Source organism: Primulina tabacum, chromosome 10, assembly GCF_025594145.1.
Source record: "Primulina tabacum isolate GXHZ01 chromosome 10, ASM2559414v2, whole genome shotgun sequence".
NCBI classification, from domain to species: domain Eukaryota; kingdom Viridiplantae; phylum Streptophyta; class Magnoliopsida; order Lamiales; family Gesneriaceae; genus Primulina; species Primulina tabacum.
In genome coordinates, this window is record NC_134559.1 from 6080612 (window position 1) to 6097155 (window position 16544).

Below are 16544 nucleotides of genomic sequence, written 5' to 3' on the forward strand. Positions count from 1 at the left end.
TTTTTATTTTTTTATATTGTGAATTATACTTGGATGAAAAATATCTTTGCTAATTTCAGAGAGCGGTCATTATGTTATAATCAAGCGGATTGAAAATATCACGTGAGTAAGTTAATATATATGCTTAATTGTCATAATATATTTTTATTTTTTGTGCTTCATATATATTTAAATTGATAAGTACTCATAAACAATATGTTATTCAATTTTAAATATCCAAATCTCATCATTATATTTTTCATTATTAATCATCTACGTGCGATGCACGTGTACATTCCTAGTATATATATATATATATATATATATATATATATATATATATATATATAATTTTGTTAGGTTGCTCACCAACCATGTCCACTTCTGTGTCCACCAATGAGATGACACTCATCTACTCTTTTATGAGTACAGAGATGAACACTGTTGGTGTATAACATAGCAAAACTATACATATCAATCTTCTTCTTCCCATAAAATATATCAGTCTTCTTCCCAAAAAAATTGTTCATGTGAGTTCAGTGACTGATGAATAAGCAAATAATAGATACATCCATTTCAAAAAGTTGCAGAAAAACGCAAGACAGAATGGCAACCATATTGATCAATGTGCGGTCAGCTAGCTACACTGTCGAATGCCGGCAGTCCCCAATCGCCTGGATTGAAGTCCAACAGGGAGCTTAGAACTTGATCAGCAGTTTCATGAAATGAACTATCCAACCTTGGATCCGGAACCATCACCACCGACCTGAGGTTAAATGTTTCCAGAATCGCCATTGATGTGAAAAAAGACGACAAACGGTTATATTTACAAGCAATTCGATCAGAAGTAGAAAGATGTCAAGAAACATGCAACAAAGTTTGTGAAAATAATGAGGAAATGTCATAAATAGGCAGAAGCATGGTGTATATTTGCTTAAAGAGGTAGACAAGTAGAAGACAGAATTCCATAAAATGTTGCAAGTAGACAACAAATGTGTAAACATCATTACAACTAGTTGGTACTTTATTCGCCCTTATTTCCACCGCTGAAATCAGAGGTAATCGTTGTTGTACCGTAGAAAACGTCAAGAATTTATCAGGAATGCATACTCCTTTCTGAAGAAGTTAAACAAGATATAAAATATTGCATACAACCACCTCTATCTTAGTTACACTACCTAAAAAATTATATATATCCTTTATGCAGATGTCTTATTCCACCATAAAACAAAAGCATGATTCTAAAACATTTAGATTTTGTCTGATTCTGAAGAATCTCAAAGGAACACCAGGCGTGAGCCTACTCTTCAAAAAGGAAAAAAAAAAAAAGAGACGATTCTGATTGGTTTGGCTCCATACTATCCAGGCATTCAATGTCAGGCAATTGCACATATGTGTGGGTAACCTAGTATTTTGGAGAATTAGAAACAAATAATGGTAGCTGGGAGTTGCATTGAATCTGAATTTCAGGCCATGGCTAGTCAAATTTCCAAAGGAATTTGGTGAATGCTTTCTACAGGAATTCAAGATATGAGTACATAGTCCTAGAATAATGCATAGCAACAACAAAGCAGCAGCAACCATAGCTCACAACCTGGTGCATAATGATATGACTATGCAATTGGAAATTGATAGACACTTTATCAAAGGGAAGTTAGATAGTGGGAGTATTTCACGAGTTATTTGCTAACCAAACAGCAGGTAGCTGAAATAACAACAAAGAGTTTCCTTACACCAAAGTTTGAGGGGTTGAGCAAGCTGGAAACGTTTAACCTATGGTCCTACACACTCCAGCTTAAGGGGGACTATAGAAATGCAGATTTGAATCGATAACAGAAGAAGATTTGGCAGGTGTCCAGTGATTAATGAAAAGCTATCCAATTACGTGCAATTTTGTCCAATAACTAGTGATTTTCTTCCTTATATCCTTAATTAGTCTTTTGATTTGATCAGGATCCAATGTCCTTCTGCTTCTCCTACAGTTGCATCTAAAAATTTTGTAGTCTGGTGGTGGAAGTAAATGTACAGAATAACCACATAGAGCAACCATTTTCTCTCAAATTGAGTCCTGTCAATGTCTTTCAATATCGAATTTCTTTTTCACTTTTTGTAGCCATAATCTAAATGAGTTTTCAATGCATATACTTATTGATTGATTTGATTTTTTGAAACTAAAAACTAAACAAGAAGCTCTGAGAGGAACTCTTCTGAACACAAATAGCGACGATATGTACAAAATATATAATATAGAGATTTTTATACCGGGAGAACTGAGGGTAAGGATGGACATGACTAAACAGAAGAAATAAAGGTCAGGAGAAAAACATACCAGGACAAAAGAAGGATCCGATTATGGGTTAACAAAAGAACCAGCTGACTATTTGTCTAAGGTCCGTTTCATTATTCTATTTCATGGCAAGGAAATATTCCATGAGTTATTTTACTTGCATGAAGGGAAATAGCAAAAGATATCAACATTTTGCGACACTTTCAATCCTTTCACTGTGAAAGCCAAGTTTGCGCCACTCACCATCCAATCAATTCCAGTTCGTTAATTTATCTCAATAAAATGACGAGTTCCATACTACAAGATGTTGTAAAGACATACAAAGGCAAACATAGGCTTACATGCCAGCATTCTTAGCTGCTAGGACGCCGGATGGTGCATCTTCAAACACAAGAATCTTTGCTGGATCAATCGGTCCTCCCTAAAAACAAGCAACTTCAATTTATCGCACTAATGTAGGTAATATTAAATTTTTCAGAAGAATAGCAGCTCGAATACATTACAAAGTTAACAATCAGTCAAACAAGATAATCACAATTTCCAAACACCGATTTGTGGGTAGGGTCAGGGGAGGGTTGTTCAAATTCTTAGCTCATGTGCCAAAGAGGGAAAACAGTAACAGTAGCACCCTGTCAAAAAGAACTTTAACATAAAATAATACATTAAATTCTGCCTCTGAACTACCATACAAATAGAAATTGATCAAACCACGAAGTACGCAAGTTCATATTTAAGGTATATGATATTTTTGATGTCTGCAATTCAAATCAATCTCTCTCACCCAGAAGTAAAATTAAAGAGCTCGAGAAAAACAGAAGTTCATGAAAAAACTATCTACTTTTCAGAATTCATCAATATGACTTGACAAATACAAAAGCTTAACAGTCAGATTGCTGCCAGGAACCAGAAAGACATAAAGTACATAGAGTTCCAGCAGAGAATTGGTAAGGTGCATTAATGATCAGCTTGTTCATGACTAAAATATGCAACCGTGCTAGTGGCAACAACTAGTTATACTTTATTAAAAAAGAGAGGAGACCTCAAATCTTTTAGCTGCTGCAAGGAACACATCTGGTGATGGTTTCCCCTGTTTAACTTCTGGATCATCACCAAGAACAATATGATGCATCAGTGAAAAAAGTTCGCCGTGTCTTTGTGTTTTCAATAGGAAATGCCTCTTGTGCGAACTGTGTAATACACATTCCATTCATTAACTCGCTGCAGATCTTAACTAAAATTAGAAACCAACGGTTACCTACCGAAATCTCATGACTTCAGAATATTAAACTAAGACCTACCCAGTTGCAACACAAATTGGTATTCCTTTTGCATGGAGGTGCAAAATCAAACGACTGGCTCCTGCATTACAAAGATAGGTGACAAAAAAGTGACAGTGGTGGTAACAAAGAGAATTGATATCCCAATAAACCGAGGGAAGAGTGTTGAAGTTCACATTTATGATTACAGAAGTAAAAGATTAAAAGAGATAAACCACAGTCAGTTTAGTTTACAGCTATTAGGGACAGGCCAGGACAATCAAGTGCTCAAAGTTTCTGGAGGAAAAATACTAATAGTGACAAATTAAGTTTGTTTTATTCATTACAATATAGGTTTCCTTATATAAACATATAATCTAAACACAAATGTTGTAATTCAAAAATAACGGAAAGAGTTCTTTCCAGTATAACCATCATAGAAACCCAAATCTCAATTGTCATTTAACAACACAATTCGATTTCACCAAGCAGCCACACCTAGTTATGTCTACAAATACTTTGAAATGATTCCATCTTACTTTTTGAATCAGAAAGAATTGTTAATGAATAATTTCTATTTCCCATTCTTATATCTAAAAGAAAAACCACGTGTTCATGCTAGTGCACGGTGCTTTCACATCTGATATAGGATATTGAGGTACAGTTTAGTATTAGATGTCAGGATAGAAACAGAATATCCGACATCACAAACCAAATATCAGAAAAATATAATACCTGGCATGAGTTCACTTGTCGGGAACATATTTTGCAGCATTTCCTCTCTTTCAACAAGAAAATCTTCGGCAGAGAGTGAATCACTGATTCCAGTCTCTTCAACAAAAACTCGAGCAGCCTCTATTGCCTTCTTACCCATCATTTTAGCCTTGAGAGACCAATCAAAAGTCTTGTTGTATCTAGAAAGGATAATTTCCTGGACTTCAGTGTAGAATTTCTCTGTATCTGAAAAAAATGAAATACGCTCCAAATATGCAATAGATAAATGAAAGCCCTACAAACAATGTCAAAATAACCAGAATAGGTAAAAGAAATAGGATAATAGATCAAAATGAAAACATCAACAACAGTGGAAAGTGGGAAAAAATTAGTAGCAAATACAATTACAGGAAGAGAAACCACCAATACACGCAATGATCAACGGAAAAGAAAAAAGAAAAACCTATTTGGCTCAGCATAACAATTACCATAAGGTGAATCTTTAAACCTCGAATCATTCTCACCTCTCACTCTATTTATCATTGTACACACATGCTATCAAACACAATTTCCAAAAGAAAAACAAGATTCGCGAGACAAAAAAAATACCTCCATTTACAATTCAAAAGGACAAAATAAAAATAAATAGAAATTTTCCCTGTTCCGTTCAAGGCACTGCGCTCAGAGATGGGGATTCAACCTCTAAAAATCCACTTATAAATCCCAAAGTCTTTTTGGCATAGCTGCCACGAGGGTGCCACAGAGACAAACAATCGTGTTAGACACAAAATCACCACACTACTTCCACAGTTGACACTGCAAGCTATGATCATCCTTAATTGTGAAAATAAGTTTTCAATTTGTAAATACTCACATTTTTCCATTATCATGTACCCTTTGGCTAAAGTTTGATATTACTGCACTGGCTTCGTAAAATTTATTCGACATGAAACAAATTCTAGAACACTTCAATTGCCATATTCAGCCGTTCACCAAAACACATGAACTCATTTCCTACTAAATTCCTTGTTTACCGGCCTCCATAATATTGTTGAAACACATAAATCTTTGACTTGAAAAAAAAAAAAATATCACAGCAATAAAAATGCTTAAAAACAAAGAAAAGAAAAATTCAGTAAACCAAAAAAAGTCGGATACAACAACCCACTAACAATATTCCAAATTAAAAACATCTGACGACATAATACATTAAAAAGAAACAAAATTGAGCTGAGAAACCAGCATTTTGCGGGATTAATCGATTTTGAGGACAAGATTACCGAGTAAAAGGCCGTCCATATCGAAGGTGACGTGAGTGATCGAAGGCTTGGTTGAAGAAGTATCGTCTGCTCCACCTGGATTCGCCATTTGAGGGAGTCTGGTAGATCTTGGAGCTGGAAATGGCGGCTGGCTTTAGAGCTTCGGTTCTGCCTAGAGGACATATTCAAATAATAAATAAATAAATATGATTTTTTATATAAATTAATGAATAAATATATAAAAAAAAATTGTAATAATTTAGTGATAAGTTTGTAATTGTGATGATTATTTGGATTATGTTTGAATTTGTTTTTTTAAATGATTATGTGATATATTAAATATATAGAATTTGTATATAAATAATTTACTAATTTATGTAAACTTGTTTTGTGAGATACAATTGTTTTCATAATTTTGAAGATAATTTGTTTGGTGCAAAAAATGGTAGAAATGATTATTTAAAATAATATTAAGTATTTTGTGAGATGTTTATTAGTGAGACAGATTAATCATGTTTATATTTACAAGATGACACGACGATATCTCTGATTTCTCAGATGTGAGAAGATTTTTAAATTTTAATAAACATCTAATACTATTCTTATTTTAACATTGATATTCTTTTATTATTATTATTTGCTTGTAGATGTTTTAATATTACAATAACTATTTGAAAAAAAAAATCTTTCATGCATTAAATAATATGTAATGACATATACTCGAGTAAAATCATTCATTACTAATATTTTTCTCAATGTTTACTCGAAGAAATTAAAGGTAACATTAAATTATTTAATATTTTTATTAATTATTCAAAAATATATATCCATTAAATTTTTTATACAAAAAACTAATTTTAATATTTATGTTTTTTTTTCGTAAAAATACGTCTAATAATCTTTATTCGCATTGCTTTTACATGATATGACGTCTTTCTAAGAATTTACAATAAAATGATCTTACAATATCAAATATATAATTAGGGGTGTAACAAATCGAGTCGGTTTGCGAATTTTTCGAGTCGGTTCAAAAAATTATATAATTTGTAATCGAGCTTATCGAATTCGAGCCAAACTAGAATGTGTTCGAATTTTTTTCGAGCCGAACTCGAGCTCAAATTATGTTGTTCAATAATTCGCGAATCTTATTATTTTATTAATATAATATAATTATATATTAAATAAATAAATTTCGAACCTTTCGAGTACTTATTGTTTAGCAAAAGTTCGAATAGTTCGCTAGCATGTTCGAATCTTCCGAGTCGAATATGAACTCGAACTTTAATTAGAACCGAATTCGAGCCAAAAGCTTTAAAATTTTCAAACTCGAATAGAACTAATTCGAACCTTCAAAATTTTGTCATATTCGGCTCAATTCGCTTCGTTTACACTTCTACACATAATCATCTCTAAGTTGTTTAGAATATGTTTATATAAAGTATAAACACCTTAACAACTTACTTTTAAAGAGTATGTCTCTTGTGGGATAGTTTCACACACACAAAGATGTAAAAACTTATAATTTATTTTAAATAAGTTCAATCAAACACCCTCGATCAATATATTTGACATTAAAAAGGAAAGAAAAGAGAATAGTAGGGAACGGGTTTCTTATTTAATAAATTTATCTTTTCAAGTCAAATTATTGTATTTTACTATTTTATTACAAATACAATCCATCCAAGTTATTTATAGGTTGATGAAAAAAAACAATCGGTTTTATACGTGATGGACTTGAACCTTATTGAGCTTAAATTGATTTAATTATATTAATATTGGACTTTAGTTAATCAGACATCAAACCCAATTTTAGTGGGAAAATTATTTAATTTGGCTTCTAATTGCTCATATGAGAAATCCTTATTTGAAGGCCACATGTTCAATATGAATTTTAAATATTAGATAATTGACAATGTGCAACAATGCCAAATCGAAAAGAAAATGTTCTAAAAAACAAATGTTTAGTCGACTTAGATGCAAATTTGTTTTTTCTGATATATTGTGTGAAGTTCATGTTCTAAACCGAATTGCTGATATTTTCTTACCAGTCTGGTTGCTATGTAAACCATCAAACTATCGCAATTTCGGGTTCGTTAGCCCCACAAACTGGACTTCAACTCCGGCCTCATCCTATTACAATCCGCATTGCCTTGTATGGAAAAACGACCCAAATGTTTTGTGCTATAGCATGCAAGGGTGGACTGCTGGATAACATCAAGAGTGACTGGAAGAGGGTGGCTGTTGTCAATATCATATTCCTCATCTTCCTTGTTATTGTTTACTCTGTTGGCTGCTGCGCGTTCAGAAAAGAATGGAGAAGATAACTATGCATGGAGACATTACTCTTGAACCGATTGATGGGCGGGTTCGAGTAGATAACTGGCATGAGAGCAATTGAAAATCATGGAAAAAGAAATTTATCATAGTTTACAAGTTCAAATGAAGAACTGACCATCAAGTTGAATGTTCATATTCTCGATGCATTATACTACGTATTCATCAACTGTTAATGTGGGGTCCAAAAAAAAAAATAGATTGTTGGATGACAAAAATTAGTGTGAGACGATCGCACGGGTCGTATTTTGTGAAACAGATTTCTTATTTAGGTTATCCATGAAAAAATATTATTTTTTATGCTAAGAGTATTATTTTTTATTGTGAATATCAGTAGGATTGACCACTCTCACAGATAAAGATTCGTGAGACCGTCTCACAAGAGACATACTTTTATTGTACATATACATTTGATAATGTCCGGAAGATAGATTGAACGCAACGGGAGTTGTCGTCAATATACAATTGAAGGAGACATCTCGATATTCTCATTACATATCTTCTTTTATCTTATAAATACAGTGCCAACATGTAACTAGGCACTCAAAACCACACAAAATGCGAACTGGGTAGACTTCAACAACGTTCATCAGTTTTGTAACAAATCAAAGGAGAAATGAATGTCGTCAATATACATAATTCAAATATACAATTTTGTTCTTCAAAGAAATTTTCTAGATGGCTCAGCAAGCCAAGATCTTGAGTCCGACCGATCTTCAGAAACTCCTTCCAATTTCGACAGATCAGTTAAAAGAACACAACCACCTCCGTCTCTCGTTCTGAGAAGTCCAGCGTCTAAAGCTTGCTCTTGAACATCTAAGCAACTGATTCTGCACGCCGCAATCCGTTGCTCTTGAAACCAAAGAATGGCTAACATCTGGAGATCCCATGCATAAGCTGGGGTTGAGTTTCAAAGAATGAAACCTCCGGCAACTCAAGGATCGGAAAGAACCAAAAGGAGAGAGTGGAACACAGGGACTGTCTAGCTTACAAAACAGAGTGTCGTCGGTGGAAGATTCTGGGATTTCTACTGCACAAGCGCAAAAGGGAAGCGATAAACTTGTTCTTGCAATTCCCTTGATGACAGGCTTTGTGCTTTCAAGCTTCGTAAAAGAAACTATACCATGCCGGCATAAGGGACAGGGAATTGAACCAGGCGGCCCGTGAGCAACTGTGGATGTGGTATTGGCGGAACAAAGATATAAGGCACAATGAGTGCAAAACTCGTGGAAACAACCTGTACGAAAGTATAAATGAATAGTTGAATTAGAGAACAGTAAGGCCACACTAATCCCTTTTTAATGCTCGAGTTTATCTCGTTTTGCGAATGCAACAGTTGCGATGTTATTTATCAAGGGGCACTGAACCATGAAAAAGAGAGAGAATTAGTATTGATATACCTTCAGCAGCAACGGTGCACTTCCTCTCCAAGCAAACAACACATGGGTCTAAGCATGTAGCCGGCGAATCATTGCTTCTCCAACCACATTCTCTGAAATTCAACGAATTAGAGATATTATCCAAAAGTTTCTTTGACAAATATAGTGCAAAGGGCCAACAAGTTCTACGTAACTTAAGGAATGACATCGTTTTCCGATATGTACCAACTTAGCCAGTGTATATGGTTCTGTTTGAGAAAACAGATATAACTGGGGGAAACATCAACTAGTTGGGGTCCTAATCGTAAAGTCCGTCCCCTGCTAAGAGAAATTCATTTATTTAGAAACTCGACTGGAACATTGCAACTTTCACTCACCTAGCAATCTCAACGATACTCATAAGTGGAAGGCAGATATATGGTGAAGGACTAAATTTTGGTTGGCCTTCTTGCCGTTGGCTAAGAGTGTCCTCTAGCCAATCTTTATGCCAGGAGCGAGCAACCATCAAAGGAGTCCATCTACCGACATGTTTGGTCAGTATAATTTGTCAAACTTGAAGATATACTAATTCAAGAATTTATTGATTCTACAGTGCAACAAACTTTGGTAAATACAACATATCAGCAAAAGAATGAGCAAAAAAGAATGTCTCACAATTATTTACAATGACATATAAATATAAACCATAAAGGCCATACACATACACATACACGGAAATTTGGAGATCGACTTTCATACGAAATGTTTTTTTTATAATAACCTTCTCATGTATATATATATTTTACTTGAGGAATGTCATAAATTTAAAAAAATTTGTTTGGAGGTTAAATTTTAAACTATTCTGACATACATACATACCCATTTGCATTTTCCGTTGTCATACTGGCACACCTGGATATCAAAAGCTGAAAATGGCGACAAACGATGTCATGGACTAAACCAATTCCTATAGACGGACATCGAATCTCATCAGTCACCAGATAAACTAACCTGACAACATTGTACATTACCACCACGTGCAGCATAATGAAGTGGTGTGCTTCCAGAACCTGCAGGGTAATCCTTCAGTATTCTCAAAAATAAATAACTCAATATAACAGTAATAGATAAGTCTATTATGAACAGATGCTACCAAGTCACTTGTTGCAAATTGGGACGTGGAATTCCCACTTTCAAGATCCTCAACAGATCAAAGGAAAACATACATGCAGGTCACTCACAACTACTTGATATCACTTAAAACGGTAAAAAGTTGTCTGAGATGAAAAACGCCATGAACCAAATCAATGCATTCTGCTTCTTTCTTGCCATCAATCTCGGATGAGGAATAAGATTCCAAGAAATAAATTTTCACTCGTACCTGAGATTACAATAGCTAAGGGGGGACTCTAATTTGCATTACAAAAATTCCATTGTTTTGTCCCTTAGAACACCTCAATGCAAGAGTGCATCGTTTTGTATAGAAATACTAGTGACAGATGGGCTTTGGAAGGTTCCATCAGCTTTGATAGTCCACACTGCCCCGAGAATCTATGGCCCATCAATTGAGCAGGATGGTAATCAAAACTGTGACTTAGGTTTCAGCAACAATTTAGTACAGCAAATATTACTGGAATTCAAAAGCAATTCAAATATGATAAGACTAAAAGGTTGATTTTCAAGAAATCATTAAGGTAATCTCAACATAAAGAAACAAAACAGCTAAAAGAAATGGCACATGCTATAAGAAGAACGACAGTAGCTAGATATCATTAACTATTGATTCAGGTGTGATAATTCTAGCTTATACCATCAACCATAGATAGAAAGTTTAGGATCACAAAATGAAAAAATGGAAATAAGAAATCAATCTCACCAATCAAATCAATAGTAGTTCCATCTTCTAATGTGACCACAGTAACTGATGCCCCTAAATCCAAAAGGAGGTGAACTGTTTCGACATGCCCATTCAATGCAGCCATATGAAGGGCTGTGACACCACCATCAGCAGGTCTGTTGATTACTCCATATAGTGCACTAACCAAAACAAGAAAATCAAATATATTCAGCTAACTGCATAAAGGAAGATACAGATTTTTATAAAAAAGTTTCTAGTTTGAGTACCCTTCATCAAAATCTGGAACAGATTTACGATTCTTCGATCTTTTGCTTGAGATGCTACAGAAATTGGGAATACTAGGAACATGATCAGCAAGGAGAAGCCGAATGCATTGGGAATGACCGTTTAGAGCAGCTAAGTGGAGGGCAGTTGCTCCATTTAGATAATCAGCTCTGTGTATCTAAGAAAGGATCACGACTTCAATTTTTTCTCCACAAACTGGAAACCAACTCGTCAATATGTAAGAAAATAGTTACATTAAAAAATAACCACAAAAACTGTCATACGCTGGCTTTGTAGAGAATCAGAGTCTGAACAACCTCCCAGTGACCATATTGACAAGCTTGCATCAGGGCAGTCTGCCACCAGAAAGCAAATAAAACAATTTCAATTCACACCAAAAGTATCTATTTAAATTACAATGAGGTACGATCTTTACGAAATTGATGCATGTGCCAACGAGTAATCCCCATTTTTGTAAGTAGAATTGAGGAACTGAATTCACTATGAGTGAAGAATCTAAAAGTGCCATTCAAGCTAGAAGGAGAGAAGGAGAGGATAAGGAACAAGATCATACCTGCCCTCGATAGTTCCTGAGATTAATGTCAACCTCGGACTCAAGCAAGAGCGATACAATCTAAATTTAAGGAACAATGATTATATACCATATCAATGTCTAAAGTTTATTATGCTACTACTTTATGGTTGAATCTACTTGAAATTTAAGTGTTTGGACGTAAAGCAAAAACTTCACATCAAACTAAATGAACTTGCACCTCATTATGGCCATGGGCGGCAGAATAATGCAATGGAGAATTGCGAACACCGAATGTCGAGTACCTCGCGAGACGAGGATTGAAGTCCAACAATGCCTTAGCTTCTTGGAGATCCCCATCCCTTGCTGCCGAGACAAGACGCTCCCCAGATGCAGAACATCCAAAAGATTTACCCACAAGGCTCAAAAATCTCATCTTGATACACACGTGAATCCAACAATCGTGAAATAAAGAAATTTAATGAAACCAAAGCTTCTAATTTAACTTCAGAAATGATATCTCTGTTCCCTTAATTTGAATGAATGAAAAAGAAACATATATACACCAGTTTCGCTTGTCACTACTCCAAACTGTTATTTCTTGATCTTTGAACCATCCGAGGAATCTCAATACTATAAACTTTCTGAACTCATATTCGATGTTTTCCACCTAAATAAACAAAATCTGAACTAATATTCACCTGGACATACACCTAAAAAGTTTGTTTCAACTGTCAGAATCTCACGCTCTATGGTTGAAACAACGTTTAAAATCTTGAATTAGAAAGAAAACAAATTTCGCCAGCATCGACCTACATGCAACACCAGCTCGATATTCATTCAATGTATGAGGGAGGATAAACAATTTAATTTGGGAAAAAAAGATTTCCCTATCTTGATAAAGACAGAATTCTGTATAACTGAATTTTCCAACCAAATTGTAAAACTTCCTCTAAGACCTGAAGGAATGATGACATTTCAGACACCCATTTCTCTCTTTCCCCTCAAAATCAAGATTCTGCCAAACTCTTTCCAAAAAATTCCCGGAAAATAGAGAAATCCTTCAAAACCACCTCCAAGTTCAAAACTTGGCATATAAATCAAGAATACCCAGCAGCTAGGCTCCAATATTTTCCAAACAAGATTCTAAGATTGACATGTTTGTCCAAGGCCAAATTCCACCATCCCCACAAATCATCCCAAAAATAGCATTACATTTGTTTTTGTTTCGGCATTTTTTAAATAATAAATAGCTTAAAAAATATTAATGACAGACAGTCATCCCAACAAATCTCTGTTTCCCTACTTCCAGCCTAATATTCGGGTAGGTAGATGTTATATGGAGGGACAATGTTCCACGTGATTTGGATTGATAAGATTCATCCATATGTGATTTTAAAAAAATTAGTGGACCCGGTGTATGTGTGGCTAAATTTGGACCCTTGATTCTATCGTAGTGCCCCTACATATAAGATGGAATGCCCCTACATATAAGATGGAATGAACCCTAATATTCTGTGTCCACAAGAGTTAAAGCAATCCAAATTTTGGCTTGTAATTAGGTGTCACCATAAATAATCGGCATAAATTAAATGCACAATAATTGTGTATATGGTTATTAGTATTCCTTGGTTGTTAATATTAAAATTTATCTAAATCATGCACGGAGTTTAGAGTTGAAGATTCTCATATGAAGAATTTGTGTGATTGATTCACGTACTAACCGTGTTTTTGATTGGTGTTGATGGCACTCAAGAACAATACTGCGTGAAGTGTTGGTGAAGAGTGATTTCGTTTGATTATAAACAATACATTTTTTGTTTTATGAATGTATTTTAATTTCTTAGAGTGTCAAGAAATTTGATTTTATTAATTTCACTAATATTATTTTGTAAACGATTAATATATTTTTCTAGTGAATTTTTGTCATGAGACGTGACTCAAGTATTCGTACTTATGCATATTTACATTTGTGCCAACTTATTTAGTTGTATAATATTTGTGTGTTAATAATTAATTTTTGATGTATGATGTGTGCTGGTGGTGACAACACCTGAATACAACACTAACTTCTGATACACACATCATAATTTATTTTTTGTTCGTTTATGACCAACAACAGTCTTTTCATTTTTTTGTCAAAACTCTCCAAGTCATATTGAATCCATGAAGAGAAAGTTTTTTCCCAAAAAGTAAATGAATCCGAGACCTTCACATTCTTTATCTTTGGATCAAAAGTATCAAATCACTTAAAAGAATACCAATTACACATTGTCACGTAATAAAAAAATTATTTTAATACCGATAGTAAGTTCTGATGTCATGAAAAATTATCAAACACACTTTATAATCATATGGAAATAGAAACAGAAATATCGATTTTTTGTACTATTTTGGTAAAACAATTACATTTTCTAAATTCTCAATATTTTTTTATCAAATTGAATAATAATAAAAATAAAAATTTACAGTATTCAGATCAAAATAGCTATAGAGATGAGTGTAGAAATTGTACAATAAAAGTGATCTATATCTTTAGCCACTTTGTTGAACATTGCTTTCTAATTAACTTATTATTTATTTTAGTTTGATTGAAAATCAAAACATTATTTTGTAAATCAATCTTCGAAGACAAGACTTCGACTCTGTCGCAGGATGTTCAAAACTACAAAAACTAAGTTGATCCATATCTCTTCCTCTACGTGCTGGTGCTACACTCGCGAGGAAACCCCTGTGGGAATCGCTTTGCATCAGCACAGTAATCATATACCATATAATTGTTCTGCACCCATTTGAGCCTCTCTTGGCCATTGGGATCCAGTTTCTGGGACAGCCAAGGCCTGTTGTTTTCCTCCGACGAAGCACCGCAAGGGCTGGACTTGGCGGAGGAGACAACACAAGCATCTGCATGAAAGTTTCTGTATGAAGCAGTGAAGGGAGCTAGAGTCCAATCGGTCTTGATGAGGCCACCTCTTGTTGCCCACTCATCCGCATTCCAGATGCTGCAGTAGAGCTTCATCGGCTGGGTTTTGGGGAATGGGACTCCATTGTTTTCCATGTTCTTGAATTCTCGCAATGGTGTTTTGTCTACTGAGAAACTGGCATTGACAAAGCTGTGATCACCTGAAGATGGTGACTCTTGAATTTCCTATCCTACTTATATTAGTGGGAAATATTGTAATTTTTGTCGCTTTATGATTGATTTTTATGAAATCAAATTTCAATATTCTCTCGTTTCAAGTTTTGACAAATTTACTATTATTTAGTATTTTTAAATAAGAGATGTCACATCAGAAGCATAAAAAATTTGTGCAGTACTTTTTTTTATATAGATAATTTTGACACAATGTACTTCAATAACGTAAAAATCAAATATTTTTGGCCCATAATATTATTTTATAAAAACTTAGTATAGAAAGTATATATTTTTGGCCCATAATATTATTTTATAAAAACTTAACTTGTTTATATTAGTAACAATATTAGTATAGAAATTATACAGTAGATAAGGAGTATGTATCTTGTGAGACGGTCTCACGAATCTTTATCTGTGAGACGAATTAATCCTACCGATATTCACAATAAAAAATAATACTCTTAGTATAAAAAGTAATATTATTATATGGATGACTCAAATAAGAGATTCATCTCATAAAATATTATCCGTGAGATCATCTCACACAAGTTTTTGTCGTAGATAAGAGGGAGTTTGGAAAAATTATATAGACCTGTTAAAGTGAAAGAAAAGAAAATCTATATAGTTACAACAGAAGAAACAAGAATCGAAGTCCTCCGGGGACATCCGATAAAATGGGACGATGTGTAGGAATAACAAGATTCTTGATCGAAAGATGAGTGGAATGAAGTGTACTTACACAATAGTTTGAGGATTCCACAGAACGGAGTACGTGTGAAAATCGGCGGTAGGATCAAACCATAGACGAAACTGCTGCTCTCTGTCCCCTTTGCCTTGCGTATACACATTCGTATGAACAGTGTACGGCTCCCCGCCCGTGTTCCCAAGAAACTCGAAGTCTATCTCGTCATGATCCCACCCTCCCGAGGATAACTACAGATTCATCCAACAAAAAACCAATCAATTTCAGGTGATCAAAATATTTCACATCTTTCAGTTAGATTTTCCATACATAATAAGCAGCGACTGTTCCGGCAGAGTTCCCGGGAACAAGCTTGAGTTGCATGTCGATCATCCCATACATGTATTGATTCTTTGATTGGAAACCGGACCCAGAATATTTGTCGAGTGACAGAGTCAAAAGCTCGCCGTTGTTGAGGATTTTGGCCCTCCCTTCTCCCCAAGTGATGTCGAAATCTTGGTAATAGTTGCTGCAGATAGCCACCGTTGAAATGCTCAGAAATGAGCAGAAAAGTAAAACTAAGACACCCATTTCCGGTTCTTTCTCTGCTTCCTCTTCGGTGTTTAAATATGAGCTAAGAATGCATACGAAGACGACACGTGAAAGGTAGTTGGGTGTATGTGTATGTATATACATACACAAATATATTAAAATGTTAAAACACGTGCACGACAATAATCCTTGTACAAGTCTAAACTTGTCAGCGAACTAAATTTTCCATCGGTGAACCACATAGGGGTAGAGTTGCAGACAGCTAGCTAGCACTAGATAAGCACAAAGTAGTGTGTACAAACATGCATGTGTCAATTGAACTGAAATGGGATT

The 16544-nt window shown here is 34.6% G+C and overlaps 3 protein-coding genes across 3 annotated transcripts; all 3 read right to left on the reverse strand.

Annotated features, from left to right (window-relative positions):
- Positions 1 to 445: 445 nt before the first annotated feature.
- On the reverse strand, positions 446 to 5676 carry LOC142505653 ((DL)-glycerol-3-phosphatase 2-like). Its single transcript, XM_075618734.1, has 6 exons — positions 5517 to 5676; positions 4258 to 4482; positions 3565 to 3625; positions 3306 to 3453; positions 2608 to 2687; positions 446 to 745 (listed from the first exon to the last, which is right to left on the reverse strand). Exons 1-6 carry the CDS (start codon positions 5602 to 5604, stop codon positions 613 to 615), a joined length of 735 nt encoding a protein of 244 aa, XP_075474849.1. The 5' UTR covers positions 5605 to 5676; the 3' UTR covers positions 446 to 612.
- A 2632-nt stretch (positions 5677 to 8308) lies between these two features.
- Positions 8309 to 13145, reverse strand: LOC142505415 (putative E3 ubiquitin-protein ligase XBOS32). Its single transcript, XM_075618392.1, has 10 exons — positions 12083 to 13145; positions 11884 to 11943; positions 11594 to 11665; positions 11312 to 11487; positions 11064 to 11224; positions 10199 to 10257; positions 10067 to 10113; positions 9586 to 9726; positions 9230 to 9321; positions 8309 to 9066 (listed from the first exon to the last, which is right to left on the reverse strand). The coding sequence occupies exons 1-10, from the start codon at positions 12275 to 12277 to the stop codon at positions 8573 to 8575; spliced, it is 1497 nt and encodes a 498-aa protein (XP_075474507.1). The 5' UTR covers positions 12278 to 13145; the 3' UTR covers positions 8309 to 8572.
- A 1208-nt stretch (positions 13146 to 14353) lies between these two features.
- LOC142505416 (putative xyloglucan endotransglucosylase/hydrolase protein 23) lies at positions 14354 to 16284 on the reverse strand. Its single transcript, XM_075618393.1, has 3 exons — positions 15990 to 16284; positions 15717 to 15910; positions 14354 to 14939 (listed from the first exon to the last, which is right to left on the reverse strand). The coding sequence occupies exons 1-3, from the start codon at positions 16248 to 16250 to the stop codon at positions 14540 to 14542; spliced, it is 855 nt and encodes a 284-aa protein (XP_075474508.1). The 5' UTR covers positions 16251 to 16284; the 3' UTR covers positions 14354 to 14539.
- Between the last annotated feature and the right edge of the window lie 260 nt (positions 16285 to 16544).